The sequence below is a fragment of the Mustela nivalis genome (genome assembly GCF_964662115.1).
Source record: "Mustela nivalis genome assembly, chromosome: 18".
Lineage (NCBI taxonomy): Eukaryota > Metazoa > Chordata > Mammalia > Carnivora > Mustelidae > Mustela > Mustela nivalis.
The window spans coordinates 4,108,513-4,135,052 of NC_139037.1; the positions used below are offsets into that span (position 1 = coordinate 4,108,513).

The following is a 26,540-nucleotide window of genomic DNA, read 5'->3' on the forward strand; positions in this document are numbered from 1 at the left end:
CTAGTAACACGTCTGTTGGTGTTTGTACCTCGAGCCCCATCGTCTGGCTGTCAGGCTTGGATTTTGTTGGTGGACGCCCTGTGCCTTGGGTCTCTTGTCGTCAGAGGGCAGGTGACAAGCAGGGACCCGTTCACCAGAGGGGCACGCGCACACAGGGCAAGGCAGGGTCCCAGCCCAGGCGCTCGGCCCGCTGGGGGGGTGCGGCCCTGCCAGTGGGCTTGTCTCACTGGGAGGATCTCCGCACACAAACCTGTTGAGGGGTCGCCGCAGCTAGGACCACCGGACCTGGGAAACCCCAGGCCTGGGACACACGCGGAGCCGGTTTTACCAGCTTACAGGGTTCTTCCACGCAACAGAAATAAGGATTCGGGACAAGTTTCTCTGTAAGAGAAGATCAGTCAGGGCCCCAGAAGGTGCTGGAAGGAAGAGGTAAGAGGATGGGGGTCCGTGGTGTCAACATGGCTTCCGTGGCCGGGACCGTGGCTCTGTGGCCGGTCGTGGCTGTCGCACCTCTCCCGGAGTGTGTCTCGATGGGATTTTTGTCGGGACAAGTGAACTTTTAGGAGTTGAATTGTTGAATCAAAAGATGCTTCTTAACTTAGATGCTGACCGACGAGCAAAGCTCTCAAGTTCAGTTTATGTCCTGACGCCCCTCCGTGCCTGTAGGCCGTGGGTCCCGACAGCGTGTTAGGACGGTCTTCGTGGGCCTGGCGTTTTCTGAGTGACCGTGTGGCTTCGGCTGTCAAACGCTGCCTGGGGCCTGCCCTCCACTGGGTTCTCTGGGACGCAGGTTTTCTTCGGACCGATTTGCAAGAGTGCCTGTTCGAAGGAAGCATTTGTTCGCTGAGTATTTTTTCCAGTTTGTTTGGCTTTATTTTTGTATGTGCGAATGACGCATCTGTCCCGTTTACCAGCATTTCCTCTTAAGGCTTGAGATTTGCAGTTTGCTTAGAAAGCTTTTTTACCCCCACTCTGGGATTTAAAAAAAAAAAAACAAAATCCTGTTTTCTTCTGCTTCTCTGCTCTTCTCTCCTTCTAAATTTTTGATCCGTTCAAGACGTAATTTGAATGTTCCTCTGTCTTGCCCCCAATGGATTCTAGTATCTTTTATATTTAATGGTATGTTTCTTTCCCACTGACTTAAAGTACTGCTTTCTCGGGGCACCTGGGTGGCTCAGTGGGTTAAGCCTCTGCCTCTTGATTCGGACTCAGGTCATGATCTCAGGGTCATGAGATCAAGCCCCGTGTCAGGCTCCTCACTGGGCGTGGACTCTGCTTGGGATTCCCCCCCCCCCGCCCCTTTCCCACCCCCTCCCCAAAGTAGGAGAAGGGAGCCAGGGGAGGGCGAGGAGGACCACGTTCTCTTCCCCTGCGTTTCTCTACGAACTCTGGTCTCTGCTTCATGCGTTAAGAACGGGAGTTTGATGATAAGAAGAAGAGCTGTTCCCCGCGGACTTCTCTGTTTTGGAAATTTCCTTCCTGTGCCGGCCTGTTTGCTTTCTCTGACCTTGGATAACCGCTCCAAACAGTCAGGCTGCGTTTCGGGGATGGCGCTACCTGGGCATCAGTGTAGGCGGAGCTGACACCTGGCACAAGTGGCTTCCTCCTGCCCCAAGGACGGAACGTCTACGTTTGCCGTCTAGATTTCATTGTTGGTGCTGGCTTTGCCCGTGGACTTTTACCCCTGATGGTCGACTGAACATAGGAACGTTTTTAAATTTCTCTGCCTAGTTTTGTTCCCAGCTACTTTGCTGGACTTTTTGGTCTGGGGGTTTTCAACCTGGGGGTCTGCGTCAGAATGTTCTAGAAGGCGTGCTAAAGGGCAAGGCGGTAGGGATCCCTCCGACCCCAGCTGAGTTTCTGACTCGGTAGGGCTGGGGCGGGAGCGGAGGGTGGACATTTCTAATGACTCCCCAGGCTGGTGTTGGCTCCCGTGATCCCTTCTTTTTCCCTCCAGCCTTCCTGGCCCGCGCACAGTCGGTGAGCCGTGAGCCGTCAGTGAGCCCGCTCACTCTGATTGTGTGGCCTGCAAACAAGGGTAGTTTCCCTGCTCTTGGGATTTCTAGATCTTTTCTTTCTCTGGGTTGACCGAATCAGCAAATACCTTCAGAATTTCAGTAGCGACGATGCCCCTTCCCACTCCTGACTTTAATGCAAATGCGTCTGGTCTCTTATCGTGAAGCAGATGCTGGCTTTGCAGATAGATTTTTGTGTAAAGGAAGGATTCCTTTATTTGTATTTATGTTAAGAGTTTTATCCAGATGTTGAATTTTTATTATTATTTTTTTTAAGATTTTTCTTATTTATTTGACAGACAGAGATCACAAGGAGGCAGAGAGGCAGGTGGCAGTGGAGGCAGGGGTGGGAAGCAGGCTCGCTGCTGAGCAGAGAGCCCCTCGCGGGCCTTGATCCCAGGACCCTGAGGTCATGACCTGAGCCGAAGGCAGCGGCTTTAACTCACTGAGCCGCCCAGGCGCCCTTATCTAGATGTTGAATTTTATGAAAAGTTTTCATTTTCTTTTTTACCACCCACGATTGTCTGATTCAGAGTTTTTTAATCAAGGATACCAAGGAGTCGTGCGTCAGGCACTGAGCTGCGTCCGTATGTTAACTGACACGCTTCGAACGTGCGAATTCCGTGGGTCTGTGCTCCCTACTTTTGTAGCCGTGTGTACAAAGGGGTTGGTCTATAGTTTTGTTTGGTTCTGATTTTAAAATTAAATTTAAATTGTGCCAGCCTTACAAAAAGAATTTAGAACTTCGCTTTTCTGCAGATTCTAGAAAAAAAGCAAAAGGAACTCCTTTGAGGTCTGGGTCAGATTCGTCAGGAACTTTTTGGTTTGGTGGGCAGGAGGGGTGAGGTCTTCAGAACCTCGTCCAGGTCTCTTATCAGCTGGGTGGGTTTAAACCTCTGCTGGGGTTCATTCCGATGATTTTTAAATTTTTTAAAAAGATTTTATTTATTTATTAGAATGCGGGAGTGGGGGTGGGAGGGGGAGTGGGAGAGGGAGAAGCAGGCTTCCCACGGAGCAGGGAGTCCAACTCCGGGCTCGATCCCAGGACCCCGAGATCATGACCTGAGCCGAAGGCAGATGCTTAACCCACTGAGCCGCCCAGGCGCCCCTGATTTTTAAATGTCCCGGTAGGTCTTTCACTTTATATAAGTCTTCAAATTACTGTACGTGGGATTGACCGGAATACGTGAAATCTTCTGTAAATTCTGGGTCTTTAATTGCTGTCACTTTCCCTACATGAGGTTGTACCAGTTTTGCTTAAGTTAATTTCACGTTCATGGCATCTCCTCCAGGTTATTTTTCAAATTCGAGTTGGCCGTCCAGTTACTGAATAGAGTGAAAGCAGGTAAGTAGAAGGCTTACTTTCTTCCGTGAGCTCGGCCTTCTGCAGCAGCACCGCGTCTGCCCCGAGAGGCCTGTGTGTGTGGTTCTAGTTCTTATTCCGACTTCCACTTAGACCCCAGAGTTTTAGTCTTTTCATTTTTATTTATTTATTTTTTCACCCTGAATACTCTCCACATCTTGTGAAGGAAGCATCAGCTAGACTTCTCGGCATCGACTGTATTGTCTTTTCCTTTTTTTTTTTTTTTTAATTTTATTTATTTACTTGACAGATCACAAGTAGGCAGAGAGGCAGGCAGAGGCGGAGGGGGAAGCAGGCTCCCTGCTGAGCAGAGAGTCCAATGCGGGGCTCGATCCCAGGACCCTGGGATCATGACCTGAGCCGAAGGCAGAGGCTTTAACCCACTGAGCCACCCAGGCGCCCCTAGACCCCAGAGTTTTAAACTTCCATGCGCTGGAGAATACTCGTACAGATGGTGGTGTCAGTTTTCACTTTGCTGACGGGTGATTCAGAGATCCGGGTGTTTGCCGTGGCCTTATGCGTTGCTGGTTGGCCTCGCGAGGCCTCCCCTCTCCTGTGGCCTCCGCGACTGGGCACCGTGTGGCGCGTGCCCGGCCCCGCTCGAGTTTCAGTGGCGACTGCATCTCGTTAAATCCCCTTCCTGGTCTCGCTTGATGCTTTTGGCCTCGATTTTCATCTTGTCTGACATTGTCGCCCCCGTGTGTGTGTTTGCCTGGTGACCTTAGCTCGATTTTTCGGAGTCTGGTTTTTTTTCCTTACAAACTTTGAAATAATTTAGACTGACGCAGGTTGCGGAATGAGCCCTGGGAGTTCCCGTGGACCCCTCCCCCAGCTTCCCCTAATGACAGCGTCTTCCCGGTTCCCAGCAGTTCCCCAAACCGGGCCACTGGCGTTGGTACAGCCGTCTGGGCTCAGCAGCCTGCCTTGCTCGGATGCCGCAGGTTGTCCCATAGCACCTGCTTTTAGGCAAGGTCAAGGCTAAGGGCAAGTCCTCCAGATGGCACAGCTGCCCAGGCCTTCCGACCCACCGACCGTTCAGAGGGTTCCCAGCGTTCGCGCCGGGTTGGACAGTTCGCTGGAAAGACGGAACTCGTGAAGCCCGACGTACTGTTGGTGAGGCTCGGCCCGGGAAGGGTGCAGATCCGAGCCGCCCGAGGGTCCGAGCTGGGCGTGGTCCAGGAGCAGCGCCCCCGGGCCTCCGCTCCGTCAGTCCTTCTAGAGAATCACCAGGCCTGGGGGGCCTTGGGGACCTCCGGCATCACCGGTGACACCGGTTTAGAGCCCCGTAACCGCCGCTACCACGGCTGGGCCCTGATCCGCCGCCCCCAAAACTCATTCTGCTGCCCCGCTGCAGGCCCGCCCCGAATCCCGAATCCCCGACGGTGTCACCCCGACGACGGGAGGTCAGTGGGGCCACGCGGTCCGCGAGCGGTAAGACTGGTCTGTCACTCGGTGCGGCAGCCGGGAGACCCCCGGGACGCCACGTGCCCGCGCCCGCGCCGCTGGAGGGGGGCTGCCGAGGCCTCCAGCGCTCCCCGCGCGCCGCGCTGGGGTCTAAGGAGATGCGGCCCGAGCGCTCCTGTGCGGGCTTCTGTGCCCGCGGGGTGCGTCCCTGCGAGGGCGATGCTGGTCCCCGACTAAGCGCGGGTTGAACCTGACAGACGCGGGGTCCGCGGGCACGGGGGTGGGGCGGGGGGCGCGGGGGGCGCGCGGCTACTCCGCGCCTGCGGGGGTCTGGCCGCGGCCCGGCCGCTTCGGCAGGTGTGCGGCGCGCCCCCTTGCGGGCCAAGGCGGAACGTCACTTCCTGTGCGAACGCCCGGGCGGCCGACTTCCGCCCTCTTCCTGTTGTTTGATCCGTGTTAGATTTTAAGTTTTTTTTTTTTTAATATTTAAAAAAAAAAGATTTTATTTATTTCTTTGACAGAAATCACAAGTAGGCAGAGAGAGGGGGAAGCAGGCTCCCCGCTGAGCAGAGAACCCGATGCGGGGCTCGATCCCAGGACCCTGAGATCATGACCTGAGCCAAAGGCAGAGGCTTAACCCACTGAGCCACCCGGGCATCCCTGAAAGAATCATTTTTTATTCAAGGATCATTTAGTGTTCCTAGTTGCAGGCGTACAATATAATGATTCAACAGTCCTACGTATTTCTCAGTGATCATTAAGTGCAGTGAAGGTGCGGCCTGGTGTCGGTTCGCAGCTGCTGTACGTGCCTTTGTGCCCATCACCTGTTCCCCGCGTCGCCCACCGCCTCCCCTCTGGGAACCGTCAGTGTGATCTCTATAGGTAAGAGTCTGTTTTGGGTTGCTCTGTGTTTTTCCTTGTTCATTTGCTGTTTCTGAGGTGCACGTAGGAGCAGAACCGTTCGGCATCTTTCTCTTATTTCACTTCGCGTTATGCTTGCTGGGTCCGTGTTTCTGCAGATGGCAAGAGCTCCTTTTTTGAAATTTTGTTTGTTTATTCGAGGAGGAGTATGGTGGAGGGACAGGGAGACCCCCCGCTGAGCAGGGAGCCGGACACGGGCTGGATCCCAGGATCCCGGGATCAGGACCTGAGCTGAGGCAGACGCTTCACCAGCTGAGCCCCCCAGGCGCCCTAAGACCTGATTCTTTTTATAGCTGGGTAATGTTCTCGGGGTGCCTGGGTGGCTCAGTCGGTTAAGTATCCCAACTCTTGATTTCAGCTTAGATCTTGTTCTCGGGGTGGGCAGATCGAGCCCCCCATTGGGCCCGTGCTGGGTGAGGAGCTGATTAAGATGCCCGCGCTCTTTCCTTCTGTGCCCCCCAAGCCCCTCCCATTGAGCACACGTGCTCGCTCTCTCCCAAAAGCGGGGCACAAGGTCTCATTCTCTCTCTGGCTGAGCGATACTCCTTTGGATGTGTACCACATTTTCTGAGTCCGCTCATCTGTGGATGGACCAGACGCTGCTTCCGCGTTTTGGCCATTATAAATAATGCTGCAATAAACACGAGGGCAAATACCTTTTCGAGTTAGTGTTTTTTCATTTTCATTGGTTCCTCGGAAAGTTAAAACTAGAATCACCACGGGACCCAGTAATTCCACTACGACAGATTTACTGTTTCTCTTATCTTTTAGGGATGGTCTCATGGGGTCATGTCTACGAACTCTGCCGAATCCTAGATCCCAAAGACTTTTTCCCTCTTTTTCTTCTGGGTTTTCATCTGGGGCTCACTTTGAGTTCATTTTTGTGGAAGGCAGGAGGCTTGAGTCGAGGGTGGCTTTCTCGGTGTTCCAAGGCCATTTATTGAAATGATGATGTTTTCTTCATTAACTTGCTTTTGGATTGGTGTCCAGTGTTACAAGATTTCCTTTTTGGGGGAACGGTTTAAACTACGTCGCTGACCTTAGAAGTCTGGGGACTGATCAGATCACTGCATAGTAACGTGTTGCAGTCCTCCGTGGTTTTCACGGAATTGCTTTATTTAACCTGTTGAATTTCTGTGCCTGAGGGTCTCAGGATTCCTGCTGGAGTATCTTCAGGGAACTGTCGTGATCAGCCACGTCCTTCCCAACATGAGCCATCTGTCTTTTTCCTTTGGCTAACCCTCTAGTAAGACTGGCCATTCTTTTGGTATCTTCGAGGAACTAGCTTTTGATAGGATTTTTGTCCAAAATCAAAAATCTTGGACTCCCCTGCTTTCTGCTGTTTCCTGTTTTTATTTTGGTCACTGTCCCTCTGCTGCCGATGGGTACGTGTTCTAGAAATGGGAGTCAAGCTCAGTTGCTTCAAAGGTGTTCAGGTCTGCAGCATTTTGGTGAAAAGACGACTTACAGTTGCATGTAATCTGATTGATGCATTTTACTTTAGAGTCCACAGTTGGGGTCTTAGGTAGCAAGATTTCACCTGTCCCTGGTGGTAGTAGTAGTTACTATTTTCTCTTTTACGTGGACAGTCTACCGGGGGCTGTTCTGTACGGCATGTTATTGAGGGATTTCTGGATAGGAGTAAAGACTAAGAGTACCTTTTGAGCTGTTACTGCAAGTCTCGGTCAACTCCGGTTCTTTTTGATGATTTAAGGGGCAACACGGTGCTAGGAGGGGCCCCTGAATCCGACCCTGGTGAGCCCCAGGCTGTGGGGGTGGCCAGAGTCAGCCTGCCCTGCTCAGGAGTTAGCAAGGCTGGGCAGCTGCTGGGTGGCCATCACCCCTGCCTGAATGCCTTCCTCTCCAGGCCGCGCCCTCGATCATCTTGGCGGTGGGATGGCACCTGTGCGTCTCCCCATTTAGCTCTGGTGTCACTAGTGGGGGTCACGGCAGGGTTGGGGGAGGATAGTGACCCCAGGCCATGCATCTTCCTTCTAAGGAATCTGAACTTTGCCTGGGAGCTGCAGGGGTCCACTCTGACCTCCCTCCCCTGCTCTGGCCCAGGCGTTACCACCCCAGGCAGCCGGTTACTTTTCTCTATTTGCGCAGGCTCTGGTGCCCAGCTCTTTGACCAAGCACCAGTCAAGCTGTTCCCGTGAGATTTTTTAGGGGTGCTCCACATTACAGTTCGTCGGCTCTGGATCACAGTGGTGGCCTCCAGAACGTGGTGACTCTCCTCTGACCAGTTGAAGACGTAAGAGAAAGGCCTGGGATGTCCGAGAAGGAAGGAGTCCCTGTGGGCGCGCTCCGGAGCTGCAGCCCTTACAGCAGGTGGGCCGGCCTCTTCCGACAGGGCTGTGTCCCTCCCTCTCCCTAATAGCTGGCGGCGGGGCTGCTGGGGACAGCTGTGGCTCCTTTCACAGGCCCTGCTCCTCCGTGGCCGCTTCCTGCCTGGCTCCCGCCCTCCCCAATCCACCGTCTTTACCAAAGGTCCTGGGGCTCGTCCTCAGGCAGCTGGGAGGCGCTCCGGGTCCCGGGGCTGGAGGTAAAGGCCCTTCACTGTTCCCCTTCAAAGAATGGGTCTGGTTCATGCCGCTCAGAGAGGGACCGTGGGTCACCCCGGACGTGGTCATGAAAAACAGGCTTTGTGGGTTTCCAGAAGTGGCATCAGATTCCCCGTCCGGCTGCGGAGGGAGAAGGTGGACCAGGCGTGGGCGCAGCCTCTACAAAATGCCTCAGATCCCCCTCCTGAGGGTTGAGGTGATGGAGTGGTGGTGGCCCTCGGGCGACCAGACGCTCCGGCCCCGGGGCTGGACCCCTGATCTTCCTCACCCGGGAGCTGCGGGAACACACTCTGGAGGCAGCCGTGGTTCATACAAATCACCGCGATTTAATAAATAGCGAGCTGTTTCCGGGCGCTCTGCTCGGGGCCCGTCCCGGGGGTAGAGATGGGGTCGGACGCAGGCCCGGGCCGGCCGAGCTGCAGGGCCGAGGGAGAGGCCCGGCGCTCCGTGTCCTGGCAGCGGCCCTCTGGCGAGGGGCCGGGGGAAGGGCCACAGTCCCGTCCACTAGAGATGATTTAGGATTTCGCACAGCCGGGTCCCCTAGATGTGATCTGGGTGAGTCTGGGCTTTCCTGGCTCTGCAGAAGAATTTTTCACAGAGTTTGAGGAGCTCGGACACGATGAACACAGACGAGGCCAGTCCGGTTAAAAGCAGCAAATCTGCCGGCGAGGGGGGGAAGACAGGAGTCAGCACGGGTTGAACCCCTGCCGCGGGCCTCTGCCCCAAAGGGGCGCTGCCAGCTCACAGGAGCCTCAGCCCGGAGTGCCTCTCCCTCCCTTTTTGTCTTCAGTCACAGCGGACCCCAGAAGTGAGGGGGGGGACCCGGGGAGTCGAGGACCAGACCCTTCCCTTCCTGGGAGCCCATGGCTTCAGCCCGGGGTCCTACACGTGGCAGAGCCAGCTCCACGCGGACCGCCTGGTCCTTCCAGGTGGTCCCGGGCTGGGGCCGGGGTGTGGCACCCACCCGAGCTGGCAGAGGACCCTGACCCTCCTCCCCGCCGTCCTGAGGACAGACCCCCCAACCCTGGCTCCGGGCTCCCCGGGCGGCCCACCCTGACTCGTTCCAGTGGGTCAGTCCCTAGAGCCGCCCCTGTCCCCACGGTGTCTTACTGCCCGAACCTTCCCTGGGTCCCTGTTGCCAATAACTCAGCACAAACATGGGGCCCTACCAACCACACCCCAGCCTTTAGCTTTGGTAAAGCTGACTTAGTTCCCTGCAGGGAGGACCAGCCATTAAAGTTCTTCTTGGCTGTAGCTGTAGGGCACTCGGCGGGGACCCACATGGACCCTGCTGTTAGATTTTGGGGAAAAGCGAGCAGACGGTCCCCAGTCTGGCCCAAGGGGTCCAGGGCTCTCGCGTCCCCCACCTCTGACCTATGTCCTGACCCAGGGATGTGTCAAAGCCACAGCTCAAACCTCCTCCTCCTGACTGTCCCCTCTTCCCGTTTGTGCTCACAGTCACCTCAGCTGCAGGCAGAGGCGCACAGGTCACTCTGGGCGTCTAACAGAGAGCTTGGACCTGCGGTCGGCCTGGGCGGAGGCCAGGACAGGTGTGCTCAGGTGGGGGACAGCCGTGGGCCTCAGTTCCTGTCTTTTCCAGAAGGAGCTACTAGGCGACTTGCTCCCTGTCGTGAGGTGAGTGGGCGTCCGAGACACACCGGCCCACTGCCTGTGGGGGCACATGGAGCCCAGACTCGCCCACCGTGGCGCAGCCCCCCGCCCTTGCTGTCTCTGCCGTGTGTGCTCGGAGCTGCCCACCTGGGGACAAGGGGCCAGGAGGCCACGTCCCCTCCTGCCATCGGTGGTCCTCACCGGGGAGGTCCCTCAGTATTCTGGTTCCCTCAGTATTCTGTCACCCTCCCCCTCGGGCCCCCGAGTGTGCAGGCAGATGGGGGCGGGGACAGGTGCTGGCCCCCGCAGACCCGTCCTCGCGGCCACGCACCGAGAGCGCCCAGGTTCTCCGTCTGGAAGACCTTCTGCAGGGGCGGGATGTAGATCACGGCCAGCTGCCCCAGAACGGACCCCAGCACCGAGTACAGGAACATGCGGTTCCGGAGAAAACCGATCTCAGCTATCAGCTTGGTCTGCAGGAGGGGGAGGACACATCAGCGCTTCCCACTGAGAACAGCCCACTGAGAACAGCCCAGCTCGGGGCTCACCTGAGAGCGGCAGGTCAAGGCGTTGAAGAGGTCGAAGAACACAAAGCAGGTGAAGGTCATGGTGGTGGCACGTGGGGTGCCGGCCTTGTCTGCGGGGGTCTGGAACACAGGCACGGGAAGAGGGCGTCCGGGAAGGCCGTGTGCTTCCCACAGCGAACTCGACCTTCACCAAGAGCCAGAGGCTGCAGCAGCTCCAGGTGGGCCCGATCCCCCCCGACAAGCAGCCGTGAGCAGCTTTCTTGGGAACTGACCAGGACCTCCCCCTTGGGCTGGAGGCAGCTGCTGTTACAGGGGACACGTGGCTCAGACCCGCCCCCCGCCCAAGCCAGCCCCAGCCGCTGGAGGAGCCAGCAGCCCGTCCTCAGGAACCTGGGCTGCTCCCCACACCCGAGCTGAAACCTTGCACAGATAAAGGGAATGTTCCTTCCTCAGCAGGTGACCCTGCAGCATGGAGGGGACATTGCTACAGCCACACCCACGGAGCAGAAGGTCCCAGAGGAAGGCAGGGGATGGTCCTGGCTCTGGTGTGGCTGCTCGGACGGACGTGAGACAGAGCTCCCTCCCCTTGACACCTCCGGGCCGGACACCTCCGGGCCAGGCCTGGAGCCGCAGGTGAGAAGGACTCATGTTCGCGCCCAAACTTCCCCCTGCCCAGGGGAGGGGGTGAAGAGGCCGTCCTGCTTGGGCTTTGCACAGAGTCTTGGTCCAGCAAATGACCCTGTGGGGGCCAGGGGCCGGGGGCGGGTGTGGCGAGTTAGAGCCTGACTCCGCAGTCCTGGTGGGCACCCAGGAGTCTGTGTCTCTGGAGCGGTGGAGGCTGCTGTTGGGGACCCTGTGCTCAGGATCACGTGTGAGTCCGGGAGGGCCTGGGTCCCCTTCCCCGCCAGGGGGCGCACACAGGCTGCATGAGTAGAGAATTCCCACCTTCCGTGGCAGGTGAGAATTTGGGGAAAAACAAGGCTGTTCCTCTGGGGGCAAGGCTCAGAAAAACTGAGAATCTGTGGGGACCCAGTGGCCCATGCCCCTTGGTGCATGTGGCACCTTCCTGGTTCCCCAGTCAGAGCACTGCACCAAAAGGGGACCGGTAAGTTCCCACAAGTGATCATCTCAGGGAACAAACATCCAGTCCTTGCTTCCTAGGAAATGGCACATTGTTTCCAGGACGGAATAGCACCTCAGGTCCCATTTAGAATAAACTCTCATTTCTGGCGCATGCCTGGGCGGCCTCCTGTCCCTCCACCTGCCCACCACCCCTCAAAGTGGGGTCCTGATCCCCTGCCTTCCCTCCAGGACGGCCCCCTGTACGCATACGCGTGTCTCCCGTCGGAGGCTGAGCCCCACGGCCGGGCAGGGACCGTCCACACCCACGGCCCGAGTCTCCCCCATCTGCGGCTTAGCCAATAGTGGCTTAGTGAGTCCATGAGGACCGGCCTCACCTCTTTCCAGAAGATAAAGAGTGTCCCGCTGATGATGACGGCCGCCGACAGCAGGGTCTTGAGGATGAGGGCTCTGCTGAGGATGGTGTCCTTGACGTTCCGCGGCGGCTGCTGGAGGGCGTCTCTGTCCACGGGCTCTACCCCCAAGCTGCTCGGAACACGACACGGGCGCCCGGACGTAAACCACTGAGAAGCGGACACTTCAGCCAGCCAGGCAGAGGCCGAACCTTCCAGGCCCCCTGGCCAGCTCCCCAGGCACCACCGGCTGAGAGGTCGGGGGTCGGGGGTCGGGGGGCCCAGCCCCTCCAGGCCGTCCACCCAAGCCCGGGCCGGTCCCGCGCTCACATGAGCCTCTCTTCACGTGCTCTGTCCCTTCCCTAACAGCCAGCCCCTTCCACGGTGACCTCGCCCCCAGCCTGGGCCCCACGGGCAGCCCTTCCCTTCACCATCCCTGAGCACCGTGAAGGAAGCCTCCCCCCACCAGAACCAGCCACACCACGGTCCTGGAACCACCCCAGGTCCCCTCTCGTGCTCAGGTAACGTCCATCACAAGGGGACGCCCCAGTGGGCTGGAGAAATGGGCTCCAGGCCCTGCCCACCGCAGAGCCCCCAGTGACGGAGGGACCCCTGCCTCCCGGGGACTGTGAAACAGCGGTATTGGGGCTAGACCAGCAGGAGGCAGTGCGGGGGGCACTGAGGAGTAAGTGGGCTGGGGGCCCCCCTCACTGCTGGCCCCAGGGGGACTGAGTAGGGCTGTTGCCGCAAGCAGCTGTCATCGGGGACGCCGAGTGAGCGTGGGTAATGGAGCGCGTGTCAGATGCAGTCCGATGGAACGACACGCTGTGTGCAGAGCTGGTCCTTCTGCCCCTTTCAGCCCGCCTAACGCTCCCTTCTCAGCCAGCCAGCAACTCGCTGACCAGCTGCTGTGTGCCAAGTCCATTCTAGGAGCCGGGGAGACTGACAGAACAACATCACAAACCTTGTCCAAGGGGAGCTGGATCGGAATCAGATAAGCAAGGACAAGGACATACATGTATATTTTCTCCTCCGGGGAAAAACAAAGCAGGGTACAGTGACTCAGAGCCAGGAGGCTGCTGTTAGGGTAATCAGGGAGGACTTCTGGGAGGTGGTGACCTCACGAGAGGCACAGAGCCTTGGAGCTGCGCAGGAGCATCCCTCACGGACCCTGGCTGCCCAGACAGATGCTTCCTCCCCTGCACCGCAGTCAGCTTCTCTGGGACTCCTGGGGACAGTGGCTGCACCCACACTCCGGGGTGCAGTTCTGGCCGCCCGCCTGGCGCCTCACCTCTGTGCCGGTGGCCCGTCCATGATGATGTTGATCCACAGGATCTGCATGGCGTTGAGGGGGCTGGGCAGGTTGCACACGGTGGACAGAGTGATGAGGCTCAAGGCCGAGATGCTCCTGCGGGGACACATGCGGGCAGGTCGATGGCGGCTCGCCAGATGCGTGCGCAGCACCTGCCGCCACTGGGAGCTGCAGGCCTTGACTTACGTGCTCAGCTGGAACCGGACGAAGTTTTTGATGTTGTGAAAAATCCCTTTGCCTTCCTCCACTGCACTCCTGCGAGAGAGAGAGCATTTATTCACGGTGGTGTCGGCGGGGGCGGCCTCATGCTCGGGTGTCCCTTCCTGTTGCGCTGCTCGAGGCCATGCCCGCGCAGGACGACGATGTCCTGTTGGCACCAGCAGGCGCTGGGGACTGGACCGTGAGCCGCGATGCCCCCTTCTGCCCCCAAACCGGCTTACTCTCCCGCCCACCTGGAGCTTGGGACTCTTGAAGCAACAAACCCACCTCGGGGAGTCCCACAAGAGGCACAGCAAAACCAACCAAACCCAGACCTGCTCCTGAGCTGCTGGGGCGCGGCCAGGGGGAGAATTGGGAAGCTGAAAAGTCATCTAGAAAACTCTGCAGAAGTCCTTTAAAAAAACGCTCTTGAGGCATGAATGCAGAAAACTGCCCAATCTTTTTTTCTACTAAAGTTTTTTGCAAAAGTTAAAATGACAGCTTTACTTATTAACTGCATCTTGTGGACCCCCCCCCCCCCCACCCCGCCGCACCCCGGGGGAAGGACACTGAGGACTGCTGCGGAGAATCCGTTTGTAAAGAAAAGATCCTTCTGCAAAGTCCGAAATCACAGCCAACTTCAGTCTTTGTTCACATCCGTGGTATTTTCTCCCGCCCCCAGTGACTTCAGTTTACTTAGAAGGGAAGACTTCATTAGAACAAATCAAAATTCGATCTAGAGGGCAGCAACTGTTTTTTAAGGAAACAAAAAAGGTGAAGAAAACAGGTGCTCGGCCGTCTGGCAGCCGGAGCTCCTGCGCGCCTGAGGCGTCCGTGTCCGCACGAGCACGACCCCAGACTCCAACCCCACATTGAGCTCTACGGGGTGAGCATCGCCGGGGCTGGCCTCCGCGTGCTCCCGCTCTCGCTGTTGGCAGCCAGGGCGGTCTAGGATGTCCCCCAAACGGTGCGGCAGCGACCACACGGGCACGCGCCTCTGTCTGCGAGCGCCTGGTCCTGGCTTTCCCTCCGCCGCACCCTCGGGCTACAAAAGGGTTCGCTCGCCTGTGTCTGCAGCACCCCCGGCCCCGGGTGCTGTGTGAGCCGGGACAGCCGTCTCCCTGGCACGACGGAGCCCCGGGGTGGGCAGCTGGTTACGCCGTGCGTTTCTGCCCCTAAAAACCCCACCTGCGGACAACTCACATGATGGCTGAGAAGTCATCGTTCACCAGGACCATGTTGGCGGCCTCTTTGCTAACGTCTGTCCCCGTCCGCCCCATGGCGATCCCGATGTCCGCAGACTTGAGGGCGACAGCGTCATTCACCCCGTCCCCTGTCATGGCCACGATCGCCCCGCATTCCTGCAAAGCCTTTGGAAAAAAGAGGCAAGTGGAGGCTGCAGCCCTGCCAGAACCTCCCTCCCCTTTGGATGCTCTGCCTCTCCCTCTGCACGGCCACCAGCAGGGGCCCCTCTGGAGTCAGCTGGCCGGACTCTGAGTCCCAGACATGCCGGCACCCTGGGGAGCTGGCACTGCGGGAGCTCGGCAGGCCCCGAACCTCTCAGACTCCGCTTCTCCATCTGCAGAGTGGGGACAACCGTCCCTCCTCTGTGAGAGCCACACTGCGACGGCCGGTGTCGGGCTCCCTCTCCACTAACAAAGATGGGTCCACCGCTTTCCCCTGAAACCACGTGGCAGCCAGTAAGTCTTCATGTTTGCTCTTAGGAATACCACGCGTGCAGACTTGCTCCCTAGAACTACACCCGCCCCCCCATCAAGAGCATCGAGGATCAAACAGCCCAGGCCACAGAGCACATCTTCGGAAGCGCACATGCAGGAGGCCAGGGCTGCGGTGGGGGCCCCCTCCCTGCGCGGGCAGGAGACCGTGTCCGCTCTGCTGGGCACCCGCTGCGGGCCGGGCCCTGTGCTGGGCGCTCCACGGCCTGGCCCCTCTGTTCCTCTCACCGGCCTTGTTACCAGCTGATGTCATTCATACGACCCCCTCCCCCCCGTTTACAGATGGGGAAACTGAGGCCTGGAGGTAACTAACAAGAATAAGGCCAAAGATCGCTCGGCTAACAGAGACCAGCTGCTTTTCCTTTCTCTCTGCACAACCCCGTTCCGGCTCCTGTTTTTGGTGTACGTGGCCAAGGTCCCCCTGTGCTCCTACCCCGGTTTGGGGACCGCCGAGGCTCCCGCCAGCTTGGGCCCCGGACCACCCGGAGCAGAGCCCCTGCCACCGTCCTGGACTGGCCCTGACGGACCCACGAGGCTCCCAGCTCACCTTTATGATTTTGAGCTTGTGCTTCGGGCTGGTCCTGAAGAAGACAGACACCTGGGTACGAGGCACAGAAGAGCAGAGAGTCCGTGACCTTGGAGCTAAAACTCTCCCTCCTCCCCCCAGCGAGACCCCCCGACCCCGGGAGGACCGCACCTTCCCGACGCACTCAGCCAGCTCTTCCTGCTCCATATTCTCCACCTCGGCCCCGGACATGGCCTTCAGCTTCCCGTTGCACAGGCCGATGTTCCTTCCTGCGGGGGCGGAGAAGCCGTCTGAGCGCTGCCTCCCAAGCCCGAGGCTGTTCCCGTGCGCCCCCCCCCCCCCGTAGGCACCTGCCTGACCCCCATCCCTGCCTGGGCCACACAGAGTGACGGCTGCCGCCCACCACACACATGCCGTGTCACACGGAATTAACCGGCAACAGAGGGCTTGTGCTCCCCGCTTTAAAGCCAAGGAAAGGGAGGGAAGGGGCTTCCCCAAGGTTGCGGAGTGGGCGATGCGTGATGCTGGAACCAGATGTGGTTTTGTCTGATTCTGGACTCTGATCTTTTCACAGGCTGGGGGCCTTGAGACCGAGCGGGGAGCACAGCAAGGTGTGACCCTCATTCCGGCAGCAAGTGTAGTGACAGGAAGGGTGTGGCTGGCCCTCTGCAGGCGAAGAGCCTGGAGGTCAGTGGCTCAGTGACTTGCCAAGGTCTCAGGGCTGGTGGCAGAAGCCACCCCAGAAGTGAACACAGGAATGACGCTGCCTGGGTGGGGACGTGAGCTCGAGGACGAAAGCCCCCGGGCCGCAGGACGTTGACAGTGGACACAAAGGCTCTCCCCTTCAGAGGACCGGCCCCCGTTTTAGGGCCAGTCCTCTGAAGGTGGAGCGCTGGTCCTCGAAGCTCACGGTCACTGTGCGCCGACCGGACGCGCCCCTGCCCGGCCCACTGACCTATGGCGGAGGCGGTCTCCAGCCCGTCGCCCGTGATCATCTTCACCGACACGCCCGACTGGCAGAGCAAACGCACAGCCTCCTTCACGCCAGCCCTCGGAGGGTCGATGATGCCGACGAGCCCCAGAAAAGTCAGGCTCCCCAGCTCGGGCCCAGAAGCCAGGGCCAGCACTGAGGAGAGACCAAGAGGCACAGAAGGTCCACAGGGGGCCAAGGGGACCGCGAAGTCCCCCGTCAGCCCGGCTCCTCTGCGTCCCAGATCCGCCTCGCCTGTGCGGGGCTCCCCCACGCTCGGCCGGCCCACGCGGGGCAGCAGCTGTGCACCGCTGGCCCCGAGACAGAAACAGAGACAACCCGACCCGCAGAAAGTGAGACTTTTGTCCGCTGGGGGCATCCAGCCCAGCCTCGCCCCAGTGCGAGAGAGGCCGGAAGGAGAGCCGTGAGCGGGGGTGCCTGCCGCGGCACATCCCAGCAGCTCTTCTGGTCTCTGCTCTCGCTGTCGGCCCTTTTCGGGGAGCGGCTGCAGGGGCAGGACATGTGCAGGAGGGCACTGCGGGTGACAGGCTCCGGCTGCTGACTCCTGAGCACCCGTGCTCTGCAGCGGGGCCTGTGAGAGCCGCCCGCCCCGCCCGTTTCTCGTTGGCCCATTCGCTCCTCGCTTGCTTCACTCCCGGCACCGCCCGCCCGACGGCCGTCCTGCTCCCTCCCCTTACCAAGAACCCTGCGTTAGTGTCGCCCTTGAACTGAAATCTCGGGGCTGGGGACTGAGGTACTGACCGCGCAGGCCGAGGGTGCCCATCTCCTTCTCCTGCTGCTGGTAGAAGGCCCGCTGCTGGGGGGTCAGCGGCAGAGGGATGCCGCCGTGGTTGTACGTGCTGCAGGAGTTCACCACCTCTTCCAAGGCCCCCTTCATGAAGTAAATGTCCTCCTGGTCCTGGGGAAAGAAAAGAAAGCCCCTGTCATCGGATGCCTCGGCTCTCGGTGACCGGCCCCTCGTGCCCGCGGAGAGGCTGCCGGCGGGGCTGTTCCTCGCGGAGCACCCTGCTCACGGGCGCAGCACCGGACCGGCTCGATAAATGAGGGGAAAACCCGGCCATGGGACACCACCCGCCCGCGGCAGGATCCAGGCGGATCTTTGACCCGCACCCTCCTCTCTGACATCCCCTGCCGATGTCAGGACGGCATCCCGGGCATTTCGTGAACTGCCCGTAGCCCAGGCACCGTCACACCCCTGCGTCGGGGACTGCGCGCTGGTGTCTCTGCTTAACGGCGGGTGTGGTTCCTGTTCTGTTCGCTGCCGCACGGGGCTCACTAAAGGGACCCGAACAAACCCCAACCGTCCTCTGCGGACTTCAGCTCTGGCGGCCGTGGGTGGTAGCTCGGCGCAGAAGGCGCGGTGCCACTGTGGGTGACTCTGTCCCCCGTGTGGGCACAGAGCCTGCATGCCGATGCCGGGCCGGAAAGGGCTCTCGTGAACGGATACGGGAAGCTGTCTGAGACCTCACCGTAGGGGGGAAACAGCAAATTACAAACACGATCTCCAGCATGACCTGGGGTCAGCACCCCTTATGGTGCTGTGCGCCCTTTTAGGACCTGGAACATTCCATCCCGGACTGCTGGGGGGGGTGACGGGTCAGGAGAGAGGAGCAGAGTGTAAGGACCTCTCAGTTTTTAAAGTCGCACTTCCTTCATTTATTTCAATGAGATTATAATACCGTTGTCTTTGGGGAGAAAAAAGAAGATTTGAAGGCATTAAAGCATTTAAAAAATCCATAACCCTTTTTAAGCGGGAAGGAGTCACGTGCCCGTCTGCTCACAGCAAGGGCCTGGAATGCGCTGGCCATGCCGCCCCCCACCCTGAACAACAGAGGAGTCTCCCAAGAGCAAAATGTGAAGGTTCTGGAAAGTGCAGGAGAGGCGTAAAGGGCTGGAGAAAAAGGTGGAAGATGATACTGAAAACTTAGGGGGGAAAAACAAATCCCAAAGCCTTTTATCTGAAAATCTGAAAAGCTGCAGAAGGTTAAAAAAGAAAAAAAGGGGGAAAAGAAGTCGGCTGTCGTCCCCACGCCGGGAGAGCCGTGAGGGGTCTGTGGATGCTCAGGTCACTCAGAGCAGGGGCGCACACACGCACGTCCATGTGCACACATGTGATGCCAACCGTGCTGGGTGCTGGGACGCACCTCCTGATCCCCCTTCCGGAAGGAAAGACTGTCCCTACCTGGTGACGATCAAAGGTGCTTGTACCTGTAAAGAACTCAGCACCAGGGTGTGGAAAAAGGACCCCCAAGTTAGCAAGGGGGTCACTATTAGCAGTGGGAGCGTTCGTCCAAATGCCCCGCAAACACAGGTTCCTGGCTCTACACCCGATCTTTTTAAAGAGAGAGAGAGAGAGAGAGTGTGTGTGTGTGTGTGTGTGTGTGTAGATTGCGAGCTTGGGTAGGTGCAGAGGGGGATGGAGAGGGAGGGGAAAGAATCTCAAGCAGACGCCATGGGGGCTCAGAGCCCAACATGGGGGCTCGATCTCATGACCTTGAGATCACGATCTGAGCCAAAACCCAGAGTCAAACGCTCAACCTGGGGACCACCCAGGGTGCCCTGGACGCCTGATACTTCTGACTCTAAGGTTCTGGGTGGATCCTGAGAATCTGCATTTTACACGAATTCCCAGGGGATCCTGGTGGCCCAGGAGCCCCCACTTGGAGAACTACTGTTCCAGGAAAAGATCTCGGAGAGCCCACGATAAAGCTCTACTTGCAGTCACCAGTCTCGGATTTCAGACTTGGTAGAAGCTGGGAGCTTCAACTCTCTCCCTGGCGCCTCCATTCTCCTTTCTTTGGGGTGTGGGAGGGCGGGCGGGCAGGGGCAGAGAAGCCAACTCACCTCGTTCTTGCGGCTGCATCGTGCTGCCATCCATTTCTGCTCCGAACTGAATGGAATCTCTTTTTTCCTCACGTATGAATCTTTAATATCACTCAAGTCCATCTAGGAGGGTAACACACGGGCTTCCGGTGAGTCATGCTAAACGCGTCTCTATGCAAAGCTCCGGCCCCTTAAATTAGTCATGATTTGGGCCGTGACCTGCAGGGGAGAATCCAAGCACTGCGCTCACAGGGAAGGGCCACTTGCTTTCAAATGAAATGTCCCATTGGGAGAAGAAAGGTCTCGTTTCTCTCACTCAGGGACAGAACCAGCTTGGTCTTTGGGGACAGTTTCTGGTGTCCCGCCGCACTGCCCACCCCTTCGGGAGCGGGGACAGCCGTTCTGCCCGAGGCACTGGGCGCTCCATGGGGGCATTTCACAGACCCGGGGTCTGACCTCGGAGCCCTGCAATCAGTCAGGCACTCATCGGAAGGGGTCTTCCTGGAGGGGGGCTTGGGGCCCAAGAGGTGCCTTGCACTCCTGTTTGTCCCCCCAGCACCTCCCTGGGGTCTGAGCCATGGGGCACAGGGATTGCCAGGAAGGGTGGCCCAGAGAATGTTCCAGAGCCACAGGGCATGTCAGTGACTGCCTGAGGACGTTTGGGGCCACTCTCTCCTGTTACTACTAAGCTTCCCCATTCCTCATCTGCTCAGACATGAGCTCGAATTCTGTCTAGTTCAGCCCCAAGTGCAAGAACTCGCGGCGCAGACGGTCAGAGGCCCCTACCTTCATGGCCAGCGCGATCAGGGCGCCTTCCGTGGGCTGTCCCATCACCGCGTTCTTTCTGATGACGGCGTTGTTGGCCACGCAGCCTGCCTGAAAGGAGGGGGGTTTCTGAATGTCTGTAGTTCGGATTGGGACCTGGCACCCCTTGGGGTCCTGGGCTCAGTCACACGCTGAAGGCTGGACCCATTTTGGGGGCGGGGCTGACCTGGGGGCAAGGGACAGGGTTTACTCTTCAAAATACATCAGAGTCCCCACCCTTCCACTGTCAATCTTCACTGAACGCTGGGGGCTGGTCGTCACGAGGCCCTCGTAAGGCGCTTCGAGAAGGGACTAAAACCACTGACCCTACATTTCAAGGGGGTGAAATCTGTGCTGCAGAACTTGATGTTTCAACCAAAAATGATTAAAAAAAAAAAAAACCGGAAATAAACACAAGGAGAGCGTGGAGGGTGGACCCCGGCTCCCTCCCTCACTGCACGACCCGGGCCGCTCTCTTCACTCTACGAGCCCGTCTGGATTCAGGCCGGAGGGCACCCGGCATGGGCATGCGGGCACGAGGCGGCCGATACTGCTCTGATGAGCGACGAGCCGAGGCTGGCTGTCGCACCGTGGGTGGGCACCCTCTCCAGGCAGGCGTCCCAGGGAAGCCCCTCCCGCAGGCCGGGAGGAGGACAGAGGCTCTAGCTCGCTGCTCCCCTCACGTCCTCACCTGTTACTGGGACACCTGTCCCCTGGAGTGGCCCCGGCATCACCCAGACCCAGGTGGCCCTCTCCCGTCCGCTCCTCTTCACGGCGTGTTACCGCCGCGGGGTCGCTGACACTCACCTCCACTAACCTCCCCACCGAGACGTTGCTGAATCGCGTCAGGACTTCCTTTGAGGGTAAGAGACGGACGGAGCCGTCGCCGTTATATCCGACTCCGCTGACCTGCAGGGTGAGGCCACAAGGACAATGTCACCGTGTGTGGTAAGACCCCCCCCCCATTGTCCCATCATCTCTCTCCTGGGAGACCCACCCCAGGGACAGAATCCTACGCACAAACAAGACGTTAGGCATGAAGCTGTCCCCAGCACGTGCACCAACAGAGGGCGGCCAACCTGCCCTGGCAGCCAGGGGGGGATACATAAGCCTTTGCAGCCCCCGAGATCTGACAGGACCCCGTGGCCCCGGGACGCGGGGCACCAAGGGAGCCACGACAGACGACAGGTAAACCGAAGGGCGTGGCAGCCAGCCAGCCGAGCTCTGCGGACACCTTTGCCTGCATGTTCTGCAGGACACAAAACGGCATGTTCAGGGAGCTTACAACTGTGCCAGAGCCACAGGGGAGAGACTGGAAAAACCCAAAAGGGACCATCATGGTCCATTTATCGCAGGCAGTTACGGGCAAATGTTTCTTTGCATCTGCAGTACATAATGAGCTTATTATTACCAGACAATGGCCCAAAATAAAGCTGGCTCCCTTAACTCGGTCATAGTCCTTGCTGCCGTTGGTAGCAAGGAAACTGTACAGTAACTCATTTTTGTTTCTTCCTTATTGCTTCCTAGAAGGTTCCCTGTACTTTTAGGAAGGAAAAGGTCTGTCTGGCACTGTGCACGGCGGCCCGGGGCTCACCTCAGCATGGAGCCCATCAGATGTTACCAGCTGGGTGACGGTCATCTCATTGGCGGTCAGAGTCCCTGTCTTATCTGAACAGATGACATTGCAGCAACCTAGCACGAGACAACCCCAGGTCAAACACCAGGGCCGAACCGCTACCCCTTCCATCCCATATACAAGATCCCAGCCAGTGGAGTTCCTCACCCAGCGTCTCCACGATGGGTAACTTCTTCACGATGACACGCTTCTTGGCCATCCGCAGCACTCCCAGGACCAGTGTAACCGTGACAACGATGGGCAGACCCTCGGGAATGGCAGCCACAGCCAGGCTGGATCAAAAGGCCAGACGGGTCACCTTTAACATAAGCACTGAAGGATGACATGAATCCCAGCTGGGGTCGCCAACAGTTTGACCCAGTGAGGCATGTCCCCAGTGTCCCCAGTGTCAGTGAGGCATGTCCCCAGTGTCCCCCTCTGGTCTCTGTTCCCAATTCCATGATGCACCTGTCTCCCCCGGCATCCATGGCTCTGAGTTCTCCTGTGGCAAAACCCTGCTCCTGGGAATGGGCCTCCCCTATCAGACATTCACACTTTAGCATAAATTAGCCTCTCAGTTGTTTTGCCCCTTTAAGCACTTGTGCACTTAAATTACTGTCATTTATTAAGGAGAAAGGTCTTTGGATCCTTTGAAAGGAATTTCCAGAATTAGTAAGTGGGAAGTGGAATTTTTTGGTTCAAGAGGTCCTCTCTGAGTCCCCTGAATTTCACTTTTCACTGGTCTAGTTGTTTGGACACTTCCTGGTAAGGGAGCCAGACAAGGAAATCAAGGTTGAAGGAGATGGTGACAAAGCTGTGCCTTTGACTATTGTAGCAAAGCTGTTTGGGTGCCTGTTCATTATTATTCCTCCAAGTCTTTCTGTACCGTGAGACCACACCCTCCCATTGCCAGGGCTGACTGGCTCAGAAGACAACACGTGACCCCAGCCGGATCAGTGAGATTCTCTCTCGGGACTTTGAATGGGGGTAAAGAGGGTGGCTCCCTTCTCGTGGGCAGTGTGTCGACAGATGACGGGACGTTAAGGAGGGGTTCTTTTTGCCTCAAATCTGGCTCCAGAACTTCATGGTAGACTGGTTCCCCAATCCACACCCGCAGGCGTGGATGAGTCAAAGGGCTGGTGTGGGGCTCCCAACAGACTTTGGGCCAGTGGGGGAGGCAGAAGAGGTTTGGGGCCAGACTGGAGAGGTTTGGTGCCTCGGTGCAGAGCCGTGGGGGAGCGCCACCAGCCACACCCACCACGGCTCACCCTCTGCACCAGGACATCCAGCAAAGCCCGGTAGGCACTCAGCAAATATTTGCTGGACAAACAGGGAAGAGTGAATTCAGGCACACCCCTGGTTCCACGGGTTCAGTTCCAGCCCCCTGCCATAAAACGACCATCCCAACAAAGCAAGTAAACGAAACTTTTGGTCCCCAGTGCACATAAACGTTATGTTTACACGGTACTGCCCTCTATCAAGTGTGCAAGACCGCCGTGTCTAAAAACCCAACGTGTGTGGGCGCCTGGGTGGCTCAGTGGGTCAAGCCGCTGCCTTCGGCTCAGGTCATGATCTCAGGGTCCTGGGATCGAGCCCCCCCCATCGGGTTCTCTGCTCAGCAGGGAGCCTGTTTCCTCCCCTCTCTCTCTGCCTACTTGTAATCTCTCTCTGTCAAATAAATAAGTAAAATTAAAAAAAAAACAAACCAACGTGTGTCATCTAACTTAGAAATACTTCATTGCTAAAAAATGCTGACGATCAGCCGGGCTGTCAGTACACCCTGTCACTGATCACGGGTCACCATAAAAAAATAACAATGAGAAACTTTCCAATATTATGAGAGTTACCAAAATACGACACAGAGATGTGAAATGACCTAATTCTCTTGGGGAAAATGGTCCAGTGGATGTGCTCAACAGAAGTGTACTACAGACCTTGATGTTGTGAAAAATGCAAGATCTACAAAGCACAAAAACACGAGAAACGCCCACGCACATACAGCCAGGGGCTGAGCCGCAACGGCCCCGTCCGTGCACGGCGAGTGCTCCACGGGCTTGTGTCAGCGTCAGAAAGCCTGGCCGCATCCCACGTGGCTGTCCTACTTCATAAAAGCTAAGACATGCGGATGGTCAAGGGCACCATTATCTGTGCACCGCTCAGAAAGTGAAAAATGCTGCCAATTAATTAGGCACATGGTGCTCTCTTATCTCCTCGTTTGTAAGAAGCAGTCTGACCTCAGAGACGTTAAAGTGTGAAAAAAGAAAGCGCATCTTAGAATCAAAGAAACACGGTATGTGAACGGTGGCCCTCTTCTCCAGAAACAATGGAGCATTCAAGGGCAAGTTATATGAACCAAGATTACTGAATTTGGTCAAGGGACTGTGCCCAGTTTCTATGGGGACAGCAAGAAGGCTTCCTAGGTTTTATGGCACAGGCGGACAAGACTGGCTGAGCAAACATTTGCAGAGGGCTGGGACGAGGACCTTCCCCCCATATGGTGTGGGCAGGGCCTTCCTGCGTGTACTTGGATGCTTGCATAATAATAAAAAATTAATCCACAAACTAATAAAGATTAGCACGGACCCGGAAAAGCGAGTATACTTTGGATCATCTCGGATGTCACCTGAGGCCGAGGGAATTAGGATAAAGTGTTTGAAAGAACAATTCTCGTGTTATTTCTTTTCCAGAATCTCTTCCTCACTAGCTCTCTAGCTGTTTCTACCTTCTGACCCAGGGACTTTGAGCAGCTGACGCCACTAAGAATCTTCATCTTTTCAAAGTCACAAGGGAAACAGACAGAGGAAATTTCCTCTGAATGGCCAGCCCGCCACGGATCTAGTGGGAGAAGTGAGGGGGCGGGGCGTGGAGACCGGGAACCAGGAGGGACCAGCAGATGGCCCTGGGAGGGCGGGCAGGACGGGGGCCTTTTCTGTTATTTACTTGGAAATACTAGATAGTTGTCTTGACTCATAGAAGTTCCCACGGTTTCTAAGATGGGGACGGAATGCGCCCAAGAAGGACCCGTTCGCACGTACTTTCCCCGCCAGCCCGCAAACTCGGATTTGGCTCCCGACGAACCCCGGGCCGGGGTCCCGCTCCCCCACCTGCCCACCTTCCCCGCCGCCCTGGCGAGAGCAGGCCGGCGCAGCGCCCTTACCTGACCCCGATCGTGAACATGCTGAGGAGCGGCTTGCCCTGCAGCCAGCCGGTGAGCATGATCAAGCCTGGGAAAGAGACAAGAAGTCTGTGTGCGCACGCGTATACATGCACACAGGCACACACACGCACGCACACGCACACACACGCACCTGTGTGTATATCCTCAGACATGCAACTGTGTTTCAAACGCCGTCCCTGAGAAGAGTTCGGGAATGTGGGCACAGACAAGTATCAGACCCGCTCTCCTGTTTCCCTTCAAGACCGGCCCCTCTGCCGGAAAGAATGCTTCCGCTTTTTAGGCAAGGACCAAGCCAGTTCAAGTTCAAGAAGGAAATGATCAGCCATCCACCGGTTAATTCCTCTCGGGATGTTTGCAAATGTTTACAGGTGACTCCCTTAATCTCCCCCGGGTGCCCCGTGAGCGGGGACGTCCCCCATGCTGTGCGACGGGGCCAATGACAGCTGATCCCGGGATGGGCAGATGGGCCCGGGGGCTACAGGGCTGTGTCCTGCCGCGTTCACCATTAAACAAATTCCCTTTTCCTTTCCTCCCTCATCATGGTTCCTAACAGCAGGCACAGTGCCGGCCCAGGACACGCGGACCCGGCCAGAGAGGGACCCTCGGGTTGGAGAAGCGCCGGAAGTCGTGCCGGGACCCAGGAAAGCACGCAGGACGTTCCGGCAATGGGGGAGTCTCCGTATCTGTCAGGTGGGGAGGGGGCCCGTGTGTTCCTGGAGGAGCTGTTTCAGGATTAAAGAGGCCACCATCCCCTGGAAGGCTCAGCCCCGCTCCCAGCCCACAGCTAAGGACTGGGCGGGAGGGGTGGCTAGCGGCTGTCGCCTGTGTGGTCGTGGAGGGAGGACGTGGGAGGCAGGCGGGGCACCTGTTGAGCCTCGGAGGACTTGCCGACGCCGAATGGCAGCTTCGGGTCGGAGGGAACGGGGAGCCACGGCAGCTGTGCACTGGGTGGCAGTGGTGTGTGCACGTGTGTAGCGCGTGTGCGTGTTGGGGGGGTGACAAGATCTGATTTGTTAGCTACCTTTTTTATATGCAGCAGTTAGCGGCGGTAGGCAGACGAAATGTCAGCTGGAACCCCAGTGAATCCAGAGACTGGTGGGGCAACTCGATCAGAAACAGGGGCGGGTGCCGACCCTGCAGCCCCGGACGCTGGGCCCTGCCCCTGCCCACAGGGCCCCTAAGGGCTGGCGCAGCGCATGGCTTCCCAAACTCACACTCCGTGACTTTAATCCACGGGCAGCTGGAGAGTGGCCCCATGGAGGGTATTTACAGCACGGAGCCTGGCAAACGTTCCTCTCCCGGGAAAGCTGGTTCTCAAGCACGGACCGGCCCGCCACGTCTTCCCCGCATCTCCCCCATGGGCCCCACAAGGATCGACGGAACCCCATTCCAAAACGCCCACCCTCCTGGAACAGCTCTTGAAGTATCTATTAAGGGCGCCTGCGGGGCTCAGTGAAGCATCTGCCTTTGGCTCAGGTCA

General features: G+C 57.9%; 1 protein-coding gene and 2 long non-coding RNA genes across 5 annotated transcripts in view; 2 read left to right on the forward strand and 1 right to left on the reverse strand.

The window, feature by feature from the left end:
- Positions 1-7,939: 7,939 nt before the first annotated feature.
- LOC309853695 lies at positions 7,940-8,927 on the forward strand. Its single transcript, XR_014305880.1, has 2 exons — positions 7,940-8,034; positions 8,127-8,927. It is a non-coding gene; the product is annotated as an uncharacterized lncRNA (long non-coding RNA).
- The window catches only part of ATP2C2 (ATPase secretory pathway Ca2+ transporting 2), a 56,882-nt gene continuing 38,915 nt past the window's right edge, over positions 8,574-26,540 (reverse strand). Inside the window, exons 11-27 of one of the 3 annotated variants that reach the window (XR_014305875.1) lie at positions 25,040-25,106; positions 22,051-22,175; positions 21,862-21,959; positions 21,075-21,176; positions 20,250-20,339; positions 19,485-19,586; positions 17,382-17,538; positions 16,605-16,775; positions 15,821-15,918; positions 15,671-15,721; positions 14,591-14,757; positions 13,376-13,444; positions 13,169-13,285; positions 11,863-12,010; positions 10,427-10,589; positions 10,210-10,351; positions 8,574-8,926 (exon numbers count right to left, since the gene is read on the reverse strand). Coding sequence is in view for 2 of the 3 variants with exons in the window: in XM_082712037.1 (XP_082568163.1) it covers positions 8,808-8,926; positions 10,210-10,351; positions 10,427-10,525; positions 11,863-12,010; positions 13,169-13,285; positions 13,376-13,444; positions 14,591-14,757; positions 15,671-15,721; positions 15,821-15,918; positions 16,605-16,775; positions 17,382-17,538; positions 19,485-19,586; positions 20,250-20,339; positions 21,075-21,176; positions 21,862-21,959; positions 22,051-22,175; positions 25,040-25,106 (1,922 nt within the window). In the remaining variant the exon portion in view is untranslated. Of the gene's footprint in view, positions 9,937-10,209; positions 10,352-10,426; positions 10,590-11,862; positions 12,011-13,168; positions 13,286-13,375; positions 13,445-14,590; positions 14,758-15,670; positions 15,722-15,820; positions 15,919-16,604; positions 16,776-17,381; positions 17,539-19,484; positions 19,587-20,249; positions 20,340-21,074; positions 21,177-21,861; positions 21,960-22,050; positions 22,176-25,039; positions 25,107-26,540 lie in introns of all 3 variants that reach the window. The other 2 variants (XM_082712037.1, XM_082712038.1) reach the window with 2 other exon arrangements.
- LOC309853698 lies at positions 14,757-18,385 on the forward strand. The gene is made up of 2 exons (XR_014305883.1): positions 14,757-15,087; positions 15,406-18,385. It is a non-coding gene; the product is annotated as an uncharacterized lncRNA (long non-coding RNA).